At 39.9% G+C, this 24,718-nt stretch overlaps 1 protein-coding gene across 2 annotated transcripts in view; it reads left to right on the top strand.

Annotated features, from left to right (window-relative positions):
* RAPGEF5 (Rap guanine nucleotide exchange factor 5) overlaps window positions 1-24,718 on the top strand; it is a 225,989-nt gene that overhangs the window by 60,920 nt on the left and 140,351 nt on the right. For both annotated transcript variants that reach the window (XM_046020444.1, XM_046020445.1), the window contains exons 6-7: window positions 2,655-2,721; window positions 22,477-22,525. In XM_046020444.1, coding sequence (XP_045876400.1) covers window positions 2,655-2,721; window positions 22,477-22,525 — 116 coding nt within the window. The remainder of the gene's footprint in view (window positions 1-2,654; window positions 2,722-22,476; window positions 22,526-24,718) is intronic.

A 24,718-nucleotide genomic window follows, 5' to 3' on the forward strand; every position in this document is an offset into this window, starting at 1 on the left:
ATTAGCCTTCCCTCTGGCTAAGCTCTTCCACTCTTTACCTCTTACCACCAGACCCTCTCCTAAGACCTTACTCTGCCAGGTCAGATGCGGGTGCCTGCCAATGCAGGGGGTATGGGGGCACATGAGCGGGAAAGGAAGAGTTTTTATGAATTCTAGATCTTTCAGTAGGCTGTAGGATAATCTCTGAAGGTTTGGACTCTGAGAGGAGCAGGACCAGGTCTCAGTTTTATAAAGATAATCCTGGTATCTATAGGAGATGGGGCACAAGAGGAGAACCCAGAGACAAAGAAGTTGGTTAGAAGATAGTAAAAATGATTTGTGCAAGAGAAGTAGAAGGCTTCAGTTGTCAGTGAGGCTTAACAGGGGGGAAGTGAAGGAAACAGAGGGAATGGCCACAGGGTGACCACGGAGCTGAGTTGTGAGAGGCATGAGGCAGTAGGAATACAATGTAAGTTATGTTGACTTCAAGGAGCCTATAGAAAAATGAGGTTCCTGGAATTGCCCCTCAGAACCCCTTTGAAGGCAGATCGTAAAGCAAGGTGAGCTCGGGAGAGATTCAGGGGCTGGAGAATGACTTGAGAGCTCTGGGCACAAGTCATGGTGGTTGTGGTGATAAAAATGGCACGAGGGCTGCAGGACAGCTCTTGGGAGGTCACTTCTGTCTGTCTTACACATACTTCCTTTGGAAACATTTTTTGATGGCTTTGTTTTGTTTTGCTTTGTTTTGCCAGGGCATGTTTTGTGCTAGAAGAATGACCAAAGGTAGTTTTGCTTCTGAACAGGAACTAAATTATCTGTCAATAAACCATCAGTGGCTCAGTGGTTACTCACGAGGTAGCCATTATCAGCCACATATACAAGAACTTCCCTCCCCTTGGAATTCGGAGTTCCTTTGAGCAGTTTATTGAAAACACATTCACGATGGAATCTTTGCTGGTGCGAAATACCTCATCCCATAAACTCATCGCTGAGCTATGTGCCAGGGTCTAAAAACCAGGAGCTGGCGGGACAAGCCCCTGCTTCCCTGCAGACGCAGACAGTGCCCAAGCCCTTGCTGGTGCCCTGGTGCACAGTGTGTTTGGCTCTCGATTTCCCGTCCCATCTGTCCAGTGACCTCAACTTAACCCTGTACACCTGGTTGAATGGCTTAGGTTAGAAAGGATTGCAAATCTCTTCTCAGGAGAAAGTCATGTATGTGGAAACCTCATGAATAGATAACTTTAATAATAAAGTTCATTGTTTGAAATATGCATTATCAGGGTAACTTGCTTTTTAGGGAATATGGGGATTTATAATGCTCAGTTTGCACTGTCTTTGTTGGGTGGATTATTAGCTTGCATTTCAAGCACTTTGTAGCACAGGTCTTTAAAGGACTTGACAGCTCCAGCCCTGCTTCCTACCCAGAGCATGCGGTTCTGGTAAAGGCCAATGGCTTTTCATCCACTGCTCTGATTTAGAGGGTTGGGGTTTGTTTGTTGATTTGTTTGTTTTCTATAGAAGGTTTTAAAAACACAGGAACAGGAAGCCAATGCCGGAACTGATCCAACTTGCTTTTGCCTTCTTAAAGATCTTCTCTTTAGCCCTCCTGTCCCGCCAGGGGAGTGCTGGAGCGGACCCCTGCAGTCTCTGAGATTGAAATCAATCCTTGCCCTGCCATTCTGGTTGACACCGCCCTGCAGGGCAACTAACCCCTGGTCCCTCGGAGTCTACGGAAGATAGCAAAAAGGATTACTGTGGAATAGATCTGGGAGATAATTACCTATGCTCAACTGGCATTAACTTTTTTTCTTTGACCAAGCCAGGAAAAAAAGATGTCATTTTATAAAATTTGCCTTAAAGATAATTTTAGTACACCTGAAACTAAGGTAATACTGTGTGTCAAATATGCTTCTTTAAAAAAAGTGAATAATTTTATGTTCATGTATACATTGGTGCGGTGAAAATATTTTCATGAGTTACATTACAAAGGTGATTCTCCTAAGCAGAAAAACTGATCTTATACTATATGTTATACGTCTCTTTAGTTATTTAGCATATGTGCAGTTTTCTTGGCTTCTCAACTGGGCTGTGGCAGTTTCTCTTCTTTTTTCCTTCTTCTTTTTTGTGTGAGGGCTTAGAGCCTTCTCAGGTATAGGCTATGGTACTTTAAAAAAGAGTGAAGAACTTCTGCTGCTGTTATAATTCCTGTCACAGTATTAGGCCTATAATAGACCGTTTCAAAACAAATTGGTTTTGGGTGAAATTCAGATGTGGCAGGAAATTCATGTGTCAGATTTTCAAAATCTGGATTTTATTTAGGCTAGTAGGGAATTTTGGTACCTAACCACCTTCCAGTCATATCTGTTTATGCTTTGTGCATGCCCATGTTCATAAATCTCACGTGTCAGAACTATTCTGTGATATCATTTGGAGACAAATACTCGATCCTCAGGATTTAACTGGTAGATTGTAAAGAAGTTCCTGCTAATTGATTTTGAAGGAACAGTTGGGCTGCCACAGAGCTGGGTCCCCTGGCATTACTGACACCATGTTATTTGCATGGGTACTTTCACTCATTTATTAATAATGCCATTATTTGCTATGTGTTCCCCATAACTTGGTAGATAAATTTGAGCAATCAAAATTAAGAATAAATCATTCTTTGTTTTTCAAAGGTCTCATCAGAAAATCGAAGACTCAGAAGAAAGCAGTGATGAAATTCTTGTTCGTCTAACATCTGCGGTAAGGCATGCAGTTTTTCCTACCTATGGGGGCCAGCAAATGAGGACTGGGGTCTTCAAGGGGAGGCAGTTTGGGTAGCAGTGGAGAGAGACATTTGCTCTCTGGGTGCACATCAATGTGGGAGGCCCACATCAAGGCAAAAGGAGACATGGCATTAACTTGTTATCCTCAGTGCAGTTTCTCCAGCAAGATCATAGATATTCCTGGTGGAAAGTTCTGGAACCATAGTGGAGACATTATATCTGATTTTTAAAATACAGTATGACTTAACCTAGGGAATGTTGTGACCTGCCACACAAAGGAGAAAAGACCATATGTTTCATTAGGGGGAAAAAAAAGAATTACCTCAACCAAGAAAAGGCCAGGTCATTGGTCTCTAACATGCTAGGTTGCAACATTTTTCAGTTGTTTTCTAAAGGCGCCAATCAAGAGCTGGTAATTGCCTTGTTAGTTGAAGAAAAAGTCATGCTCTTCTTAATAGAAAAAGCTAGCAGGGCACCTGAGTGGTTCAGTGGGGTAAAGCCTCTGCTTTCAGCTCAGGTTATGATCCCAGGATCCTGGGATCGAGCCCCACATCGGGCTTTCTGCTTGACAGGGAGCCTGCTTCCCTTCCTCTCTCTCTGCCTGCCTCTCTGCCTACTTGAGATCTCTGTCTGTCAAATAAATAAAATAAAATAAAAAGATTCTCCTAAAAAAAAAAAAGCTAGCTATGGTTGCTAATCATTGAGCCCTAGATTTTGATGGACTCTCACTGTCCTATCTGACAAAATCTTTTATCCATTGGTTTGGCTTTTGGGAAACTTTTCTAATCTCCCCAAAGATTCTTCAGTTCTGCTTTAACTGCATTCTTGAAATGGTAATTGCTGAAAATTGTGTTGGATTGGGTTATATACATGGAGAAAACTGATCTTTCACAGAATTTTATACATCAGATCTTAGCATCTGCACACAGCTTGAAAGTTAAAAGTTGCCTTACCTATTCTTCTGGAATGTAGCTTCAAAATGTAGTTTTTTACTAAATACAGTGATTGGTGGTGTAAAGCTTCATGTGAAATGGAATCCTGACAGCCTGATAAGAAAAAATATTTAATGTGACCTTGGCAGTTTTTTATTTAACCTTTTTTTAAATTGAGGTATAATTGACATATAACATACATTAGTTTCAGGTATATAACCTGATGATTGGTATTTGTTATATATATTGTGAAATGATCACCACAATAAGTCCACTTAATATCCATCACCTCATATCACCTTTTCTTGTGATGTGGACTTTCAAGATTTGCTCTCTTAGCAACTTTGAAGTATATGGTAGTCACCATGCTGTACACTACCTCCCATGACTTATTTTATAATTGGAAGTTGACCTTTTGACTCTCTTTGCCCATTGTGCCGTCCCCCAAACTTCTCACGTCTGGCAACCACCAGTCTGTTTCATGTATCTATGAGCTTGTTTTTTTTACCGTTGCTGCTGTTGTTGTTTTTAGGTTACACATATATGTGTAATATGTGAGATCGTATGCTATTTCTCTTTCTCTGATATATTTTACTTAGCAAAATGCTTCAGCTTCTATCCATGTTGTTGCCAATGGCAAGATCTCATTCTTTTTTATGGCAAGGTAGTATTCAATTGTGTGTTTGTGTGTGTGTGTGTGTGTGTGTGTGTGTATGTGCGCACATATGGACGTGTGTATATCACGTCTATTTTATCTGTTCATCAGTGGACACAGGTTGCTTCCATATTTCGGCTATAGCAAATACTGCTGCAGTGAACATAGGGGTGCATATGTCCTATAATGTTTTTGTTTTCATTGGATAAATGCCCAGAGATGGAATTGTTGCATCATATGGTAGTTCTATTTTTAATTTTTTGCGGCACTTCATACTGTTTTCCAGAGTGGCTTCATGAATTTACATTCCCATAAGCAGTGCACAACAGTTCCCTTTTCTCGGTATCCTCTTCAACATTTGTTATTTCTTGTAATTTTGATTATAGCCATTTGGACAGGTGGGGGTAATTTCTCATTGTGGTTTTGATTTGCATTCCCCTGACAATTAGTGGTGTTGAGCATCTTTTTAAGTACCTATTGGCCATCTTTCGTCTTCTTTGGGAAAATGTATATTCAGGTCTTCTGCCCAATTTTCAGTTGGATTGTTTGATTTTTGCTATTGATTTGGATTAGTTCTTTATATACTTTGATAGATAAATGACTTGTAAATATTTATCAGATATATGACTTGCAAATACTCCCATTTAGTGGTTGCCTTTTCATTTTGTTGGTGGTTTCCCTTTGCTGTACAGAAACTTTTTAATTTGATATAGTCCCACTTATTGACTTTTGCTTTTAATATTGGATCCAAAAAACCATTGCTAAGACCAATGACAGGGAAATTACTGCCTATATTTTCTTTTAGGAGTTTTACATTGTTTCAGGTCTTACAGTCAAGTCTTTAATCTATTTTGAATTTATTTTTGTATGTGATGTAAGAAAGTGATCTCGTTTAATTCTTTTGTATGCAGTTGTCCAGTTTCTCCAATACCATTTATTAGGAGATCATACTTTGTTCGTTGTATATTCTTGTCTCCTTTGTCATACATTAATGACTGCATATGCATGGGTTTATTTCTGACTTCCTTATTCTCTTCTGTTGGTCTGTGTGTCTATCTTATGCCAATACCATAGTGTCTTAATCACTGTAGTTCTGTGATACAGTTTGAAATCAGGGAGCATGATGCCTCTAGCTTTGTTTTTCTTTTTCAAGATTGCTTTGACATTTGAGGATCTTTTGTGGTTCCGTACAAATTTTAGAATTGTTTGTCCTATTTCTGTGAAAAATGCCTTTAGAATTTTGATAGGGATTTCACTGTATCTATAGAGTATGCAGTTTAAAATATTTACTGAAGAGGAGTACCTGTTGTGTGCAAAATCATAACAGCCATCTGTTTAGAAAGCACTCACTATGGATCAGTTACCTTGTTAAACATTCTCTGTGTTTGCGCATACACACATATACACATTCTGTTAAACATCACAATAACCCTATGAAATAGGTGGACTTATCCCTGTTTTACAGATAGGAAAGCTTATAGAGGTTAAGTAACGTGCCCAAGGTCACTCACCTACAAAGGAACAAAGCCAGAGTCTGAACTCAGAATTTTCTACTTCCTAATCATGTTCCTTAACTACTATGCCTCATTTTTTTTTTTTTTCGGTAATGTAATATATTATTGGGATAGTTTCAGAAGCAGCAAAGACATATGACATGTTTCCTATACCAGGAAGAGAAGTACATATAGAGAGTTCAGGTACAAAGCAGTTGGCAACTGAACACTGAATATAGTGGTGTATAGACCATAAGTTCAAGAACAGTAACAGCTTCATCGAAGAGACTTGAACTACCAATGAAGGCAGTCAGGATTTGAATATGTGGTAATTAGGAGGACAAGTACTCTAGCAGTGGGGTTTATTGTGCAGATAGAGAAATGAGAAAGTAGAAAGGGAAAATGCTGAGTAGAGCCAACTGTTTAGAGAAGAAGCTCCCAGTTAAGAAAAGTGAAAGACTTTTTGAACAACAGATTAACAAAATGAAATAGACATGGAAGAAAAAAGAAAGATGAGGGGCACCTGGCTCGGTCAGTAGAACATGCGACTCTTGATCTGGGGATTGTGAGACCAAGCCCCACATTGGGCATAGAGCTTACTTAAAAAAAAAAAAAAAAAGATAGAAGATGAGCTGGAGGTGGGAATACTGATTGAGAGGCTGCCGAAAACCTACTTTATCATGGTTTTTGTGGGAACCAAGAGAAAAATGAGTTCAAAAAGGAGCACAAAGAATTTTTTAAAAATCAGTAGGACTAGATAAAGATAGGAGACAGAATGGAAAAGTAATGATACTCTTAGGAAGTTGAATAAAATATCAGGAAGGCAACATGGAGTTTAGACATACTGAGTTGGAGGACAAAGAAATATAGAATATACAAATATTCAAGAAACACCTGGAGATGTGAATCTGGAGCCTAGAGAGAGGTCAGGACTAAAGGTAGAGGAACGAGTCATAGAGAAGTTGTCTGTTGAAGAGCATACTTGGAAACGTTCAAAGACAGGAAGTGGAAACGTGAGTATCTTTGAGTAGGAAATAAAGTTAATGGTGAGCTTCCATCTTTTGCTTACTTAAGACCAACGTCCAAAACAAACCCAATTAAGCTATTTCTCTTTCTTTAGACTAAATTTTCATGATGGAAATTGTAGATAAAAAAACACAAATATCTTGCCTGGGCTTGACTGAAATTTGCGATTTTTGTTTACACAGTGATTGTCGAGTTGCTGAGGGTAATGTAAATTAGGCTAAATTGTGAATTACAGGTATTAAATGCCTGTTTGGTGGGATGGGTACATTAGTGGCACTTACAGAAGAACAAGGGGGCATGTGGTGTGGTATGCTGTGCTGCTTGGTCCAGTGAAGTCAGCCATCACTCAGATGGTGGAAAAGAACAGTGCTGAGTATCTGCCCTGAAACACTAACCTGGTAGTGGTAGTGATGGAGAGTTTGCGGACATATCTGGAGAGAGGAATTAAAATTACAAATCAAGGGGCACCTGGCTGGTTCAGTCGGTAGAGCGCGTGACTCTTGATCTTGGGATTTTGAGTTTGAGTGCCCCTGTTAGGTGTAGAGATTACTTAAAATCTTTAAAACAAGTAACAAATCGATGGTGCTGAATTTAGGAAGAAAGATCAATGAGGAGAGGGGCAAAATCTAAAACTCTGGGATCATTAATTAGACACACTTACTCCCTTGTATTCCTTCTAAAACCTGATTTGGCTTATCATTCTCATCAGTTTCAATGTCTCTGTATGGTACTGCTCTATCCCCTTGCTCATTTTCTTCGGTTCATCCAACCTTACCCTAGAAGCTCTGCATATGATGCTTTTAATGGAATTTCTACAGTATCACTCCTCGTAGGGTATAGTATCACTCCTCTAAGAAATAGCACTGACCTGAAAAAAAAAAAAATAACCCAAATTATAAATGGAGTGTTGGCTACAAGTTCTAGAAGACCTTGAAGCAAGTAAGTCCCCCACCCAGAGCAAAAATGCATGCTAAGATATATAGTGTTTGTTGAAAGTGTTAGAGAAATAGCACTGAACTGAAAAAAAAAATATAACCCAAATTATAAATGGAGTGTTGGCTACAAGTTCTAGAAGACCTTGAAGCAAGTAAGTCCCCCACCCAAAGCAAAAATGCATGCTAAGATATATAGTGTTTGTTGAAAGTGTTAGAGAAAAAGAAACCTGCTATGAAATCTCTTTTAACACCTCTCCAGGAACGAGAAACATGATTATAACAGATTGCTGCCCATTGTCATTGTCACAGAAACATTTTTCCTGGCTCAGTGTCCAGAAGTTGTAACTCCATCAGTTTTCACGTCACCTGTGAACTTGTTCTCCCGTGACGTCTAGCATTCTTTGTAGTTAAAGTCTTGTTCTCACTTTTTTTTCCATTTGGGATTCTACTTTTCGGGTAGAGTGGATCTAGTTTACTCTCATTCACTAAGACCTGCGCCGAACTTAGGCCTTTGATTCTTCTCCCTATTTGTCTTTTCCTTAGAGTTCTCTTGGGGAATATTTGTTACGGAAGGACACTAACTGGGTCTTAATAAACAGGCAGTTGTCTCGTATCATCCAGTGCCCGATGGAACTCAAGGATGCAAACTTTTCACAATGCGCTATCTTGCTGGCTCTCTCCTTCCTCTGCTCTTGCCTGTTCTTGTGTTCTGCTTTTGTGTATTTGGGTCTTCTTTCCTTTGCCATCTTACCTGAAGCTTGGTCATTTTCTCTAAGGACGTGCCTTTCACAGGATGCTATCCATACCCTTTCTGGGTCTGGGAAGCATGTAATACGGGTAGGATTCCCTCTATTTGTCCTTCTTGATGAACCTACACATGGGATTTGGTACTTTGGGGGAATCCCTTTTTGAACAGTAGTATCTGAAGATAACAGTGACAGCTTTCTCAGTTGGAACTTTCAAGAAGGTACCAGTTCAGGAAGCAGAAATAGCATGGGATTTGGGTTTTGATGAATCTTTAGAAAGTTAGAATTCTCTTAAGAGATTGTGTGCCAAGTTAGCAAGGTTTGGAAATAATCTTGGGTTAGTAAGAGTGGGGAAGATTCGGTCACATTTAGTATATGAAGGGCATAATCCGGTGATGATTTTTACCATATTTAGAGAGAGATTTTTCTTAAAAAAACTGGATGCTAGTTTCCACTTACCCTTTTTCCTGGCTATCTGCCTCTCTGTTTCTGGGGAATGGAGAAATGGAGTGTAGTTAATCTCCCTTTAGTCTATCATAGACCTGAGTGGGCATGTTTGCTCAGAGCATAAAAGTAAGTTAATCCCTTAGGGAATGACTAACCTTCTGTCCGACTGCTACAGGATTATGAACATCTTGTTACCTTATATTTCTTATCTGTGGGGAACATAAAATTCCCACTTGGAATCCTTACCTTGGCTTCAGTTTTCCCAGGGGCTGAAGAGCTACTGTGTGATTGGGGAAAGGCCAAGTAACTTGAGTTTTCAAAGTGTCAAGGGAGGCCCAAGAATACAGACCTGGATTCAAAGATCATCAAAAACACACCAGAGGAATTGTAACACATTTTGGGCACAATATTCATTGTTCTTGTTATTTGTAAGGAGCCATGGGAATTGTTAGTACCTTTCCTCATTATTCTTTAGAACTCCCTCATCTGCTATAGTGTCCACAGGGCCTTGGGCTGTGGATCGTAGGTCTCTCGGACCTCATGGACAGCTGCAATTTTCCTCAGGGAGGGTCTCACAGTAATACTTCCCCAACCCATGCTTGTTCATACCTGAGCCGACAGCTGAATAGTTGATTGCTGTCTTTTCTCAATCACAAATGCTTGTGTGTTTTATATCTATTGCACATCAAAATGATTTTCCTTGAGTAGATACCTAAATGCCACATGTACACACACACACACACACACACACACACAACTTTTTAACATTAATTACTAAGTTACCTCTACTTCCAAAGAAACCATCTGCGCATACTCTGATTATGTGGTAATCTCATTTGACTCTAGCCTTGAGAATTTGGTTTTGGTGAGCAACATAATACATGTTGTTTTACCTACTGAAATGATGCCAGTGAGGGGATGTTTATTTAAAAGCATTTGTTCAGCAAGGTGTGAGTGTGTAGAACCCATTCAAGAATAAAACAGGTCTTAACAAATCCCTTGTGAACAGAAGTGTGTGCGTTTGTATGTGTGTACCTGTATGCATTTATGTATGTTAAGGTATTTGGGTATCTCTTTTCAAGGTGAGGAAAATCATTTTGATATGCAATTCACATGGAAAACATAGACATTTTTAATTGACAAGGAATAGAAATACACCATTCAGTTATCAATTTATATATTGACAGTCATGGGTTTGTAAAATATAACCATGAAATCTTATCTGAGGGGACTTGAAAGAGTTTTAAAGGGATGATTCATGAACATTTCATATTGGTTGCTGCTTTGTGCATTTGTTTAAAATAGAACTTCTTCTAGCTGCTTAGAGGAAGTGTGATTTTGCATCCTTAAGGCAATGTTATAGCTTTATACAGTATGTCCATAAGTGCAGAAGGACCAGGAGTATTATAGAAGAGTGAAAATTACTTGAGCTCTTGGTAATGATGGAGTAAAGTAGATTTTTACTTACTTCATGTTATTTTATATTGTTGTAGAATTGAAGTTATGATGAAATTTCAGGTGAATGCTGGGTAGAGATAATGTGAATTGCACTGCTATATTTGTAAATGTCAAAATGATGGTGAAGTGGCAGTGAGTTGTCCTTACTGTAGGTTATGTTTGCAGTTCTCTTTTATTTATCTGACACTTGGATTGTTTGGTTTGAATAGAAAGACTTTGCAATTTAGGAAATTCTAGAATAGAAAAAATTTCCGTAATGGAACCATTCATTAGTAACTCATTATTAACTTAAGTGTTTATTAGTTCCTAGGTTATTTTTCTTTTATGTATACTTTTTACCAAAAAGAAAAAAACTCACCCTTTTATTTTGTGGTCTGTATTTTTCACCAAATATGTTTTCAGTGCTGGAAACCTCCTCCTATGGCATTTTTGTGGCTTTATAAAATATTGTGTTCCATGGATTTTTCATTATCTCCTATCCTAGGCATTGTGGTTATTTTCAATCCTTTGCTATTATAAACAATGCAGAGATGAACTTCTCTGTGGGGAAATTATTGAAGAAACCTGCTTGCAGATGTCATTTATTAACATGCTATTGATTTAAGAAGACCAAGTGAGAAATGGGTGAAAGGCTAAGACTGGCAATTATTTATTGAGTTCTGACCTTGTGCAGGCATTCTGCTAATGCTTTTCATGCACTATCATATTTCAGTACCCCTCATTCACAGTAGAGGGATGGAGCGTTTAAGACAGGAAATATTGGGGCCCCTGGGTGGCTCAGTCAGTTGAGTGTCTGACTCTTGATTTCCAGCTCAGGTCATGATCTCAGGGTCGTGAGATCGAGCCCTGAGTCAGGCTCCACGCTCAGTGGGGAGTCTGCTTGAGATTCTCCCTCTCCCTCTCACTTTGCCCCTTCTCCAGCTCTCTCCCTCAAATAAATACATGAATCTTTAAAAAAAATAGGAAGTATTAAGAGTCCACATTAATTTAAAATAACAGGTTAGTGTTCAAAAAGCAATGTTTCCACATTATCTTCACTTAAAATACTTCATAGTTACTGAATAGGTCTCAGCAAGTTGAGTATGGTATAGGATTATAGAATTCTCTTATTATTTAAACAATTTTATGAAATGAAACCTATGAAGTTACATTAAATAGCATTTTAATTTTTAACTTGTTGGGAATCATTAAATACTGGTAAACATGACTGCATAGTTTAGCAATTGAGACATTCATTCAGACTGGCTCTTAAGGTCTTCTGGTCCCATTGTGTGAACTCAGGAGGTACGTTCTGATTTTATAGCAGGTAGATCATGTTCCAGAACTAGGCTCTATTGGCAGGTTATGACAAGGCCCTAAAAAGCATTCGGGGATAATTTTTTGGAGGGCCCTGAGGACCTGTGTTACTCTTCGTTGGTAGAGAGAATGGTCCTCCAAAGATGAATACGTTACTTGGCACCTGCAAATACTATATTACAGAGCAGAAGAGATTTTGCAGTTATAATTAAGGCTTTAGACCGGGATTGTCCACACGGACCCAGTCTAATCACTTAAGAGCCCTTAAACATGAAGACGTTGGTCTGGCAGGAGTCAAAGAGAAATGGCAGAAGAGAAGGAAAAGAAAGAATTCCAAGCATGAACAGGATTCAGTGTTGCGTGGCTGGAAGTGAGAACTAGGATCCTATGTTTAAGGACCAGAGAAAGGTCTCAGGAGCTCAGGGCAGGCTGCCAGGGTCCAGCAAGGAAGCAGGCACCTCAGTTTTACAGGTGCGAGAACTAGATTTTGCCAACAGCCTGCATGAGCCTGGAGCCACCAGTAAGGAATACAGCTGTGCCCATACCTGGTTCTGGCCTCGTGAGTCTCTAAGCAAAGGATCCAGGTGGGCCACACTACACCCAGACTCCTGACCTCCGGAAGTGTGGGATGTTAAATGGATGTCATTGTAAGCCAATAAATGGGTCATAGTTTTCAATGGCAGAAATACAAAATAAATACACATTCCTTGTTGAATACGTATCCACTGTCCCTTGATTCATGAAAGAGCAGTTAATCTCTCATACATCCGAAGCTGCCAGGCCATAGCTAGTTAAGTTCATGGGTATCTCTGAAATTTGAAAGTGAATTTTTTTGTTTAAAATCCCAACTTTTTTTTTTTTTAAAGATCGTATTGATTTATTTGACACAGAGACAGACCGTGAGAGAGGGAACATAAACAGGGGGAGTGGGTGGGAGAAGCAGGCTTCCCACAGAGCAGAGAGCCCAATGTGGGGTTCAGTCCCAGGACCCTGGGATCATGACCTGAGCCCAAGGCAGACACTTAACGACTGAGCCACCCAGGCACCCCTGAGAATAAATTTCTAAAAATAAATTCTGTCCTTCATACATTTATGAAATCTTCAGAATTCTGTGGACATTTGAAAGTTTATTCTTTTTTTTTTTAAAAAGATTTATTTATTTGACAGATAGAGATTACAAGTAGGGAAAGAGAGAGAGAGGAAGAAGCAGGCTCCCCGCTAAGCAGAGAGCCCGATGCGGGGCTCGATGCCAGGACCCTGGGATCATGACCTGAGCTGAAGGCAGAGGCTTTAACCCGCTGAGCCACCCAGGCGCCCCTTAAAAGTTTATTCTTAAAGTAAATGCTGAAAATACAAACACTTTAAACATGGTTCACAACTTCTCAATGAAACTTACCAGTCCTTTTACGTGCATCGCAATGGAGCAGGGGCTGGGTAGGTAAAATGTAACAAGCAGGGGCAGCACTGCTTGTCAAGGAGCATACTCCAAGTGGGAAAGAGGGGCCTAAGCATATGAAGTATTAAAGTAATTAAGTACTGGGTCTTTACTATATTTATTTTAAGGCCAACTATATTAATTATAATAATAATATGATGACAGTGTCAAGCAGTGTTCCAGATGCCTTTAGGTGTTAACTAGTTTGATTCCAAAAACAACCCACTGAGGTAGAAGGCAATGACTCCACCCCACACCCTGGCATCCTAGAACTTCTTCGACATAAAGTAAATGGAGATTTCCTTCTCCTATTTCAGGCTTTTGGATCTGAGGCTCTGAATCTGTTCTTCTAGGGAGCCCTCCCATGTTAGCCATTTTTATAGATGGACTTTCTGATTGCAAAGAGGTTTTGTTGATCTGAATTCATCTGAATACAGGTGTTTCCAATGTAACATTCAAACAGATAGGAGACCCCTAGAATTTCTGGGACCTGACCGGTTACAGTTAACACTGTTGCCACAGTTGAGAACCTTACCTCCAAAAAGTGCAATGATTGAGAAAAGGCATCTTACCATAGGCATCTAATAAGGAATAAAAGAAATGAGTTTGCGACTTACAATATGTCCTTCGAGGTAACTTTGTTAAATAAACTCTAAATCCATTGAAAAATTATTTAAATGTGGTATAGATTGAAAATACTCTGAGCTTACCAGAAAATGAAAAAAAAATAATGAGACGTAAACACTAAAAATATAAACGAAGTAAACATAATGCTTTATTTGGTTATTATAACTAAGATTGGAATGTCCAACATATAATTGTTTACTTAAAATACATTTCATATATATGATATTTTCATTTGTTAAGAAATTCATGCAGCCCAGCAGTTAGGGCTTGGGGGAAATCCCTGATCAGAAGCAGTGAGAGCAGCTGTGAAGACTGAAAGAGCAGATGCATCTGTTCTTTGGAGAAGATGTTAGTGTTGTTAGCTTGCTCTTTTCAGATTTCTTTCAACCGGTACCTCTGTAGCTTCTCCTGCGGTTTGTGTCATGAAATTTATGAGATTTCCAAAAAAGGCCCCTGGCAGTTATTTTTCATCTGTTTAAGATTTGTGCCATCTTCATCTCTGTTGGGTGGCTTAGGCGGCTGTGACATCGCCAACTTTTCAACTGGAAGCTGACAGATACCACCACCTACAGGAGGCCTTTGCTTGTACTCTCTTGGTCGTGGGTGATTTGAGAAGGAGGCGCTGGTAAAACAAATCTTGAGAACAGTCCTTTAGTCTGAGCACTTCTGATCTTTACCTTCCCCTACAAAGCATCCTCTACTGAATTTCGCATGGGAGACCATTTCCATGGTGGACGGCTCTGAATATATGAAAGCTCTCAGAGCTAAATCATACCTTTTTGTAACTTCACTCCATTGGTCTGAATTGTACCTTTGGCCTTTCAGATATCTGAAGCTCATGATCATAAGATCATCTCTTCTCGCGGCAGGGCACCTCACTTCTGTTCTCAATCATAGACGTCCATATTGCCTGAGTGGTACCAAGAACCAGGGTCAGACAATGAGTAAAGGAGTTCATTTCAAGGGTCTTATAATAAACTATTGGGGACCCCCAACTAAAGGGGAGGTTTCATTAGCCTGTGAAAGCCTTATAATTGAGGTATATATTATTGGGGTATAAACAGGGAGGATGTGGCCCCATTGGGGGAGTTGGGTAGCATTTAAGAGAAGACAGTAACTTAGGTGGGATCTGAAGGGCAAATAAGTGACGGTCACACAAAGTGGGGAGTTGGAGAAGCATTCCAGAGAGAGAGAAGAACATGTGGAAAGGCCCGATTGAGGAAAGAACATGGCCCTTTTAGAGAATTTTTTTTTTAAGATTTTATTTATTTATTTGACAGAGAGAGATCACAAGTAGATAGAGAGGCAGGCAGAGAGAGAGAGAGAGGGAAGCAGGCTCCCTGCTGAGCAGAGAGCCTGATGTGGGGCTCGATCCCAGGACCCCAAGATCATGACCTGAGCCGAAGGCAGCAGCTTAACCCACTGAGCCACCCAGGCGCCCCACTTTTAGAGAATTTACGGGAATTCTGTTTTACTAAGACTGGAGCATTGACTTCTTTTTTTTGAAACACAGATTTTTGAGAGGAGTAATGGAGATAGAATACTGAAGACCAGATCAGAAGAACACTATATATGCAGTGTTAGGCATTGGACTCTGTCATACTGTCATGGGCCAGTATCTGAAGAGTTTCTTAGCAAGAGATGTATTGTAAAATTTATATTGTAAGATGAGTAGTTTTGCTATAAAGAATGATGTGGTTTGAAGAGAGAGAAGTTAGAGACAACAGTCTGAATGGGAAAAAAATAATGGGCTGAGCTAATTCAGGGACAACTCACTTTTTGGCTTGAGCCCCTGGGTGCATGGTGCTATGTAGGACACGGAGCAATTATACAGGATAGGAAGAAGTGGTAAGAAAGTGATTTCATATTTGGGAGTGGGTAGCTGGAGCTGCTCATGGAACATTGAGGTCCAGGAGGTGAAAGGCCCTAGAGATACAGATATAATTGAAGCACTGTGAGGAAATGAAATGACCTATGAAAAATGAACAGAGAAGGTCTAGTGGGCTGAGGATAGATTCCTAAGGATCATTCAAAGTTAAAGGTTGAAGAAAAGGAGAGCCTTGGGAGAAGAGAAATAGCAGCCAGAGAGGAAAGAGAAAAGTCTGGAATATGTGGTGTCATGAAATCCTAGCAGTTAAGAAGAGAACAGGTAACAGATTCAAATCCTACACAGAGGACCCAGTAAATAAAGAGTGCTGCCTCCAGCTCAGTTAGGTATGAGGATGTGGCTATTCCCTAGTTTCTTCCTGTGGATACTGTCTCTTCCTCAAGAAGCTGAACAGATAATACATAATGTTCCACACAAAATACAACCCAGATGCTGATCTTTCTGGATTTTATTAGTTTAGGGTTTGGTGGTTTTTTGGGTTTTTTTTTGTTTTTTTTTTTTTTTTGAGGTGGGGGGGGGGAGGCCCTGAATGTCACCCTTCTGGTAATATTCCTAAAAACATTGTTATTTCTTCTAGGTAATCTCATTTCCGTTGTTAATTCACACCGTGCTTGTGATCACCTAAAAACTACCAGATCTTTTTAACACGAACCCCTGTCAAAGTAGATGCATGTACATATGGCCAACTTGAATAGCAGGTTTAAGAACTGAAGTGGAAGACCTTATTCTAGTGCATCTTGTTGCTTTCAGGCCACTTCTACCTACATATTAGTCTTTGGTCAGCTGTTGTAATAAAATTAATAGGTATAACTGTATATATTCAACAGAGTCTCCTACATAAAAGATTTTTTTAATAGCTTTGAAATAGCTGAGTAGGCATATCTTACCATCCCAGCATGCTTAACAAATACATCTTCAATGTGGTGACAGCAGTTCCTGCGAAAACAACTGTTTGTTAAATAAACTGTTAGGTGGAGAGCAGCAGTGTCTAGACAGATGTATAAATAACTTTCTTAATTTTCTAATTATTGGTTTCTAATTATTGCTTTTCTAATAATAGGTAATCACAAGATTATCCACGTGTCAGGCTTGTGGCAATATTAGTTCTTTGGAACAAAATAATGACTGTGGAAAGAGGAAAACAGGCCTCTGAGGAAGGAACAAAGGAAATAGTAACTTAGCTCCTGGGTGTTCCTTCCTCGGACAGAGGTCTAGCCAAGGCTCACTGCTCACTTTGTATCTTACCTGAAAGTGTGTTGTCTAAGGAGCATGTTTGTTTCTTTCTGGAGTTCTTAATGTCCTTACTAGCTTAAGATTTTAGAATGGTTTAAAGGTGAGTATATTTGGGAATAGAAAAGGGAAGAGAATTGGATTATGTTTCTTCTTCCTTTTAATATAGAAAATTGAGAAAATAGCTTCTATGCTTGTAAAACATTTCCATCACAGTATCAAAATTCAAATGTTTCTAAATAGATTTACTGAAAACCTTTAGAAAATCTTTGGCAATTTATTCAAAGTTAGTTTGTGAGGACAATGCTTTGGTTAGCTAAGGCCTTTGCCACAATTTTTCTGTCTCCCCCAAAATGACCTTCATTCTAGGCAACGTGGCTTTCAAGTGTCTCTTCCTCCATGTCTTCTCAGTGAACCTCTCCCAGAGATGCTCCCTGGCACTCAGGGTTTGCATTTGACACTTCCTCTTGCCTCTTGGCATTGCCACAAAGCAACTTCGTGAGTCTTCGGATTTGGGGGGCTGAAGGTATGACTAAAGTGCCAAAGAGAAGGCAAAACACTAGAAGTAAGACCAGCTCTTACTCTTGTTGAATTTCAGGGCTGTTTAGTGAACAGCCCTGCTGATTGTTGAAGAAGTTTAAAATATTGCTACATGTTTCTGATGGGTAACAAGGGGAGAGGGACACTTTCAACAAATGTCTTCTTCCTCCCTTAATTACCCTAGCTGTGTAGATATTCACAAGAGCAGATATACCCTAAGCTACAGATGTGTTTTTATTATTTAGTGCTCTTGTATATTGAATCAACTATGATTTCAGTTAAAGTTTCAGCGTCTTTTTTTTTTTTTTAATTTATTTATTTGACAGACAGAGATAATGAGCAGGCAAAGAGGCAGGCAGAGAGAGAGGGGGAAGCAGGCTCCCTGCCGAGCATGGAGCCTGATGTGGGGCTCGATCCAAGGACCCTGGGATCATGACCTGAGCTGAAGGCAGAGGCTTTAACCCACTGAGCCACCCAGGTGCCCCAGTTTCAGCGTCTTAAAAAGTGTCCTTGCAGTTTTCCTTGTTCTTCAGTCGTTGGTGACTGTGGAACTGCTGATGCAGGAACTGAATCTTATCATTTGATTGGATTATAGCGTAATTCTAGAGCTACACTACAGGGAAGGCCCTGTAAAACTAAGATAAAACTAAGATACCTATTGAACAGAACAGTGATGGTCAACCCTGGATCCAGCCTAAGGGCCTTAGGGGCCTTTGAAACCACAGCAGAGCAAGTTGTCTGCACTCTCCCCCAGAGTCCGACTTAGTTGGGGCCTAGTGTCCGAAGTTTTTTAAAGCCCCCCAGGTGATTCCAAAGTGCAGTCAGACTTGGGAATTGCCAAAATAGCTTGATGAAAATCCAAGCTAGTTAAAGAAAGCATTTCTTAATAAAGCAGTGACTCCATAGCTATTTGATAAGAAGAAACATGAGGGGGAAAAATGAGGGAGAAAGGGGCGCCTGGGTGGCTCAGTGGTTTAAGCTGCTGCCTTCGGCTCAGGTCATGATCTCAGGGTCCTGGGATCGAGTCCCGCGTCGGGCTCTCTGCTCAGCGGGGAGCTTGCTTCCCTCTCACTCTCTCTGTCTGCCTCTCTGCCTACTTGTGATCTCTCTCTGTCAAATAAATAAATAAAATCTTTAAAAAAAAAAAATGAGGGAGAAAAGCTTTTAGTGAACAATTTGTAGAGGTTTACCATCTCTTATTCACTTTTGAAGTACAAAAGCTCTGGAAAACAAGTTTCTTAGTACTTACTCAGTGACAAAACCTAACCTACACTGAACATATATAGTGGAAAATCCCAAGGCCTTTTTCTAGTGTTCCACTGTCTCATCTAGTGTGAATAATTACACATTTCGCTGCAGAAATTTATTCATGTGTCTGATTTCTGATGACGACTTGCTGTCCCAGACCTCCCTGAAGATGTGACATTGATAAAGTCCCTCTCTGAAGTAGATAAAAGTTGGAATTCTGAACTACATCTAGCCCCAGGGGGTGCAGATCATGGTGGGGAAGGGCTGTGATGGGGAAGGTCAAGGTAATAGTATACCCTCCTTCTACTCACCAAGGCAGTGGATTAGCACCTACATTAAATAGAAAAAATGGCCAGTAGCAGAACATGGCTCTTGGCTTTGGCCACATACATGTCCTGAGCCCAATATTAGAAGAGGGTTCATTTCAGTCACAGAGAAAAACGAAGGTTAACCATCAGTACGAGTAGGTCAAGTAGAAAGATAGTCATTTTCTTATAAAAGACTCCTCGGGAGAACAAACTGTCTCAGACTTTGGTGGTTTGGAACTACACATTTATTATCTCAAACAGTTCCTGACTGTCAGGAATTCGGAGCATCTCACAGCTGGGCTGCTTTTGCTCGGGGTGGCTCAGGAAGTTGTCAGAATGGGGGCCAGGATCCTGGCTGTCTGGTGCTGGAACCGGGACTTGGTATTCAGTGCCAACCAGTCCCTTCCTAGAAAATTCTCGTTTCTGTTTCTGCAGCTGCCCAAAGTTTCAGTTTTCAGTATAAACGTAATAATTATTGGCAGAGGAGGCCCTGAGTCCTTCTGATATTCTGTTTTGAAGAGACCTCCTGGGAGTAACTTATTAGTGGAGAATGCCTTCTCCTTGTTGTTTTTCTCTCCCTCTAGGTCCTTTCCATGATTTTCCTGAAGTTGCATAGGCACCCACCTCCTGTGGGCTAGTGAGTGACTGTTGATGATTGCTCTGGATAATACCAGGAAAAGACAAACAGATCCCTGCCTTGGTGGAGCCTCCTCTAGAAGACAGCAAATTAGTCATTCATTTGAAAATCATTAAATACTTGGCAGTGTCCTCTAAAAAAAGAAAAAAGGTTCTGTGGAGTTGCTGTAGGAACACATGATAAGATCTTAGCTAGTTTGTGTTTTTGCTTAATCAGTGCTTTGTCCTTTATATTTTATAGGAAGAATACCTACCTTTGGGGTGTTTGTCAAAAGCCTCCATTCTGGGGCAAAAACATGGAAGCTGTTCCACACCCCACTCCGCATAACACACTCTTAAATCCTCCCTGACTACAGACACTCAGGGGATTTTGTGTGGTTCTGTAGAGTAATCTCATTTACTTTAAAACTTTTTAAAACTTAGGTTCTTTCTACATTCACCTGTGAAGTTCTTGTCTCTCTCATTGCCCTCTCTCCCCTCCTTCCAGCTCTGCTGAAATGTTGTATCCTTTCCTTACGCATTCCCTTTCTCCCTTTCTTGTCCCACCACATCTTTGAAAGGCTGAGGTGTTATACGAAGCTAGGAATCTAATATCTTCCTTTTCTGAGCTCTTTGCATTTTGAGACATTTCTGATTAGAAGAAAAACTGAAGGTCTGCTGAAGAGAATTTCGGAAAACTGAGAGGAGGGTGAGGAAGACTGTTTTTTTGTTTTGTTTTGTTTTGTTTTTATTTTCAGTGTAACAGTATTCATTGTTTTTGCACCACACCCAGTGCTCCATGCAATACGTGCCCTCCCTATCACCCACCACTTTGTTCCCCCGACCTCCCACCCCTGACCATTCAAAACCCTCAGGTTGTTTTTCAGAGTCCATAGTCTCTCATGGTTCATCTCCCCTTCCACTTTCCCTCAACTCCCTTCTCCTCTCCATCTCCCCATGTCCTCCATGTCATTTGTTATGCTCCACAAATAAGTGAAACCATATGATACTTAACTCTCTCTGCTTGACTTATTTCACTCAGCATAATCTCCTCCAGTTCCGTCCGTGTTGCTACAAAAGTTGGGTATTCATCCTTTCTCATGGAGGCATAATACTCCATCTTGTATATGGACCACATCAGGAAGACTGTTTTTGATCTTCTGTAAGCAAATGAAGGGATCTGCTGCCTCCGGCAACTTTTCCGTCTGTGCTTTCTTCCTGGCCGTGAGCCCGGGTGGGATCTCCCCTGTGAGGTCATAAAATCAGAAACCTGTTGACAAGATCCTAGTGGATGTTTATGATCTGCCTCTTTGCCCCAAGTATTTGTGACATGGTGAGGGAAGAAAATCCTGAATAGAGAGGGCGATAGAACCGTTACAAATATATAAAGTATGCAGTAAGTGATGTTTTTAATCTGTGGCTGTTTTTATTTGACTACCTGTACACGTATTTGTAAAGGTTTTTCTCTGGTCATGTATGCCTTCTCTTTCCATCGCCCTCTTTTTCTCCGTAAGTTGTTCAACTGCAGATTTTCCTACTGTGAGCATTTTCAGAACTTGGAGAGGGACTGATGGCCTTCTCATTACTGCATAATTTCCCAGAGAGGGAGTGTCTGAAGGTATCAAAGAATGGGCTAAATGAAGAGTAAGCCCTTCTGTGTGGGAAGCATAGTAGCCAGGAGGGGAAAACACAGCAGTAAGCCAGTGGTGGGGGGCGGGGAGGGGAGCTGCCTTCCTCAGGGGTCATGATCCTGGCCATTGAGAGAGCAGTCCACAGCAGGATCCCAGAGTCTAGCATATAGATCTACTTTTGCCTTCAAGTAAATGAATATAAATTAGATTAACTTCAATAGCAAGTCTTATGCAACCTTGAACTTGCGTGTTCTCCCTTTAAAATGTCATTAGTATAATAAGCTGCAGGGTGCTCCGAAACTCACCCGCGTCTCCAAACACCTGAACATACTCACACTTCTGAGCTTAAAAGACTGTCCTAGAGAGGAATGAGCTTGTGCGTTATGGAGTTTTTATTGCTGCTAAACATAGATTTCCCAAAGATTATCCTCATGGTACCTTTTTGTTTTGTTTTGTTTTAATCTTGTCTTTACAAGTGACTATGGTTATCTTTTTTGTCTCTTTCTTATGTTCCTCTTTGGGAATGCTTTTAGGAAAGGATTTAAGCCTTCAAAGTTGAGGGGGCGTGAGTGTGTGCGGAGAGAGAGAGACTGGGAGCAAGCAGAAATGTGGACAAATAAGTGGGGTAGAGGGATTTTAAGGGTCGTCTTGCCTGTTCCCATTTCACCTACCCTGGGAGAGGGTGGGGCTTGCTTTTCTGGGGCATGTTTTCCAAAATGGTTGCCGTAAACCTGCCAGACTTCAAATGAGCATTGATTGTGTTTGAGTAGAGATCCAAGTACACCAGGATCACCTATTTAATTTTTCTAGAATTTCTATGTAAGCTAGAATCTTTGAAGGGATAAAGAATATTTAATATCTTTACCAAGGTGTCATGCATGTTTTAGTGATTGATTATTTGTGTCATTTCTAAATGTTTTATAATTACTGTTTTGAGGCTCTTCCCAAAAATACCAATGTTCTACAGTGTATACATTCGGGCAACTGCCTAATTTCTTGTGAAAGTAAGTCAATATGATTTTTCCAGATTTTTGGCCTAAAATTCCTATGCAGAGGTTTTTCCCTGATATTAAAAACAAACAAAACCCCAAAACGTGACAGCAAACTTAATTTTCATTGCCATAATTCCTAATTTTGGTTCATACCTAAACACAAAGTACTGCTTTTGATAACTACATTTTTCTTTTTCTAATTTGATCTTTTCCCCCTAATATCTTACCAGGTGCAGAGAGAACTAGCGGCTGTTATTGCTTTGAAAGCAAGGAAGTCTGGTGAGTAGTCTTTCCTGGAACTGGGTGTATCTTGGGAGGTTTAGATGCAGAATGCAGAAAAATATCACTGTTTCTTTTTAAAATCATCTATTCTGCCATTGAAATAGCACAGAATACTCTATGTAGTTCTTTAAAATTTCACTGCTTTGCTTTATTTCATATTTCAAGGAAAAATGAAATTAAAAATCAAAAAAATATGTTTGTAATCTGTTGCAGCCATGAAGAAAGTCTCTGTACACAACCCAAGAAAGCAAATCACATTGCATTTACCTATCGTAATGACAGGAAAATAACACGAAGTTGGTCTTTGTATTTTTCCTCTCAAAGCAGTTTCTTCTATAAATAATTAAGCATAAGCTTAAGCATAAGCATAAGCAAGCTTTTACGTCAGACTAATTGCGTGGATCTGATCCCTGACACCTATAGGACACAACCTGGAGGTGGATCTGTGGAAAGGAAAAGGGAGCTTTCAGATACATTTTGAAGGAGAGAAAGCCATGCTCTGGTGAAATTTAATATGAGATGGAGACTTACTGAGGTAGAAAAACACTTAGGAAGAGTGGGAGAAGGAGGCATTGTTTGCTCTTCAGAGGGAGGAGGTCATTGCTGAATAGAATGACAAACTGAGGGGAAATGCTACTTGGATCACGGCAAACTGGAATAAGACTTTTCAGGCAGAAAGATTATGACAAAATCAAAGAGATGACAAAAATCGAAGAAATAAATGGAACAGAAATGCCTCGAAAACACAAACCATGCATTTTATATCTTTCTTTTTCCACTTAGAAATGCTAAGAGTTTGCTTTTCCCTCAGTTACTTTTTGAATCCAATACACCTTAGTGTGAATTAGCTTTCCCTACGTAATATCTTGTGCTTGTTGCTTTGGCTGATGGAGAGGACACAGAGCCTGCCTGCCATAAAGGTGGAGAGAGGATGCGAAGAACAGCCAACTTGACCCCCAGGGTAGTGAGGAGAGGGCAGCCTGGATAGGGCTTGTAAGTGCCAGCATTAGATCGTGGCTGCTTGCGTAGGAGGAAGCCTGATGGAGAAAGGACATCAGTATAAAGGTTTTGGGAGAGAGGGCCAAGAGATAAATTCTGCTACAGCTGCTCTTCATTCATAATCATAAGAAACAAAACCTACAGTCCACTTGAGTTGGAATGGTAGTGCCTTATAGGGTAGGATTTTTTTTTTTTTAAGTTTCAGAAAAAAGGGAAATAATAAACTTGCAATGTGTCATTGCTAGAGAAAAAACAGAGCAAATAAATATAGATAGGCTGGAGAAGAGAGTTACTGTTTCTCACAGAGCGGGATGGAAGGGGACATTTGAGCAAAAGACCTGAAATCAGTGAAGGGGTGAGCATATGGATAGCCGAACAAGAGCATTTGGGCACAGGTGCGTAAAATGTAAGACTTAGGTGAAGGGTTTTTTTCCTGTGTTTGTTGTTTGGGTTGTTTTGGCTTATGAATGTCCAGTTGCCCCAGCTCCTTTGTTGAAGAGACCATCTTTCTTTCATTGAGTTGCTTTTACGCCTTTGTCAAAAAGAAGTTGGGCATATTTCTGTGGGTATATTTCTAGGTTCTGTGTTATTGTCGATTGAACAGATTCCGTTGGTGTGCACCCATCTTGATTACTGTCGCTATATTTAATTCACTTTTTATAGGATTTATTTTCATGTCAGTAGTATAGATCTGCATCATCAGTAGTTTTGTTAGCTAAATATATGTACACTTCATTTAACTAATTCTTGGTTGTACATTTATGTTTTTAATTTTTTTCCTATTTTAAATAATAATAGAAGGACCTAAATATATATTCTTGTGCTTGTGTTATTTTTGCTCTTTTCCAATTATTTTCTCATGATTATATATATAAATATATAAGTGTTAAAATTGGAATATGTAGGTTGATAGCTAGGTGTAGACGCTGTTACAGTTTTGTTCTTCACGTTTAGGACTTTAAGTCTTCTGCAGTTTGTTTTTGTATATGCTGTCAGGTAGAAATCAAATTTTATGTTTTCCTGATGCTAAGCCTGCTACCCCAGGAACATTTATTGGACATGATGCTAACTCCATCATACATGGAATTCATATATATTATTTCAATTACCTACCAGAACTTCATAATAATAACACTTTTTCTGGAGTAGGGCTAAGGCAAATCTCTTTTTACCTTTCTTGTTCTCTTCATA

Source organism: Meles meles, chromosome 10 (assembly GCF_922984935.1).
Source record: "Meles meles chromosome 10, mMelMel3.1 paternal haplotype, whole genome shotgun sequence".
NCBI lineage: Eukaryota > Metazoa > Chordata > Mammalia > Carnivora > Mustelidae > Meles > Meles meles.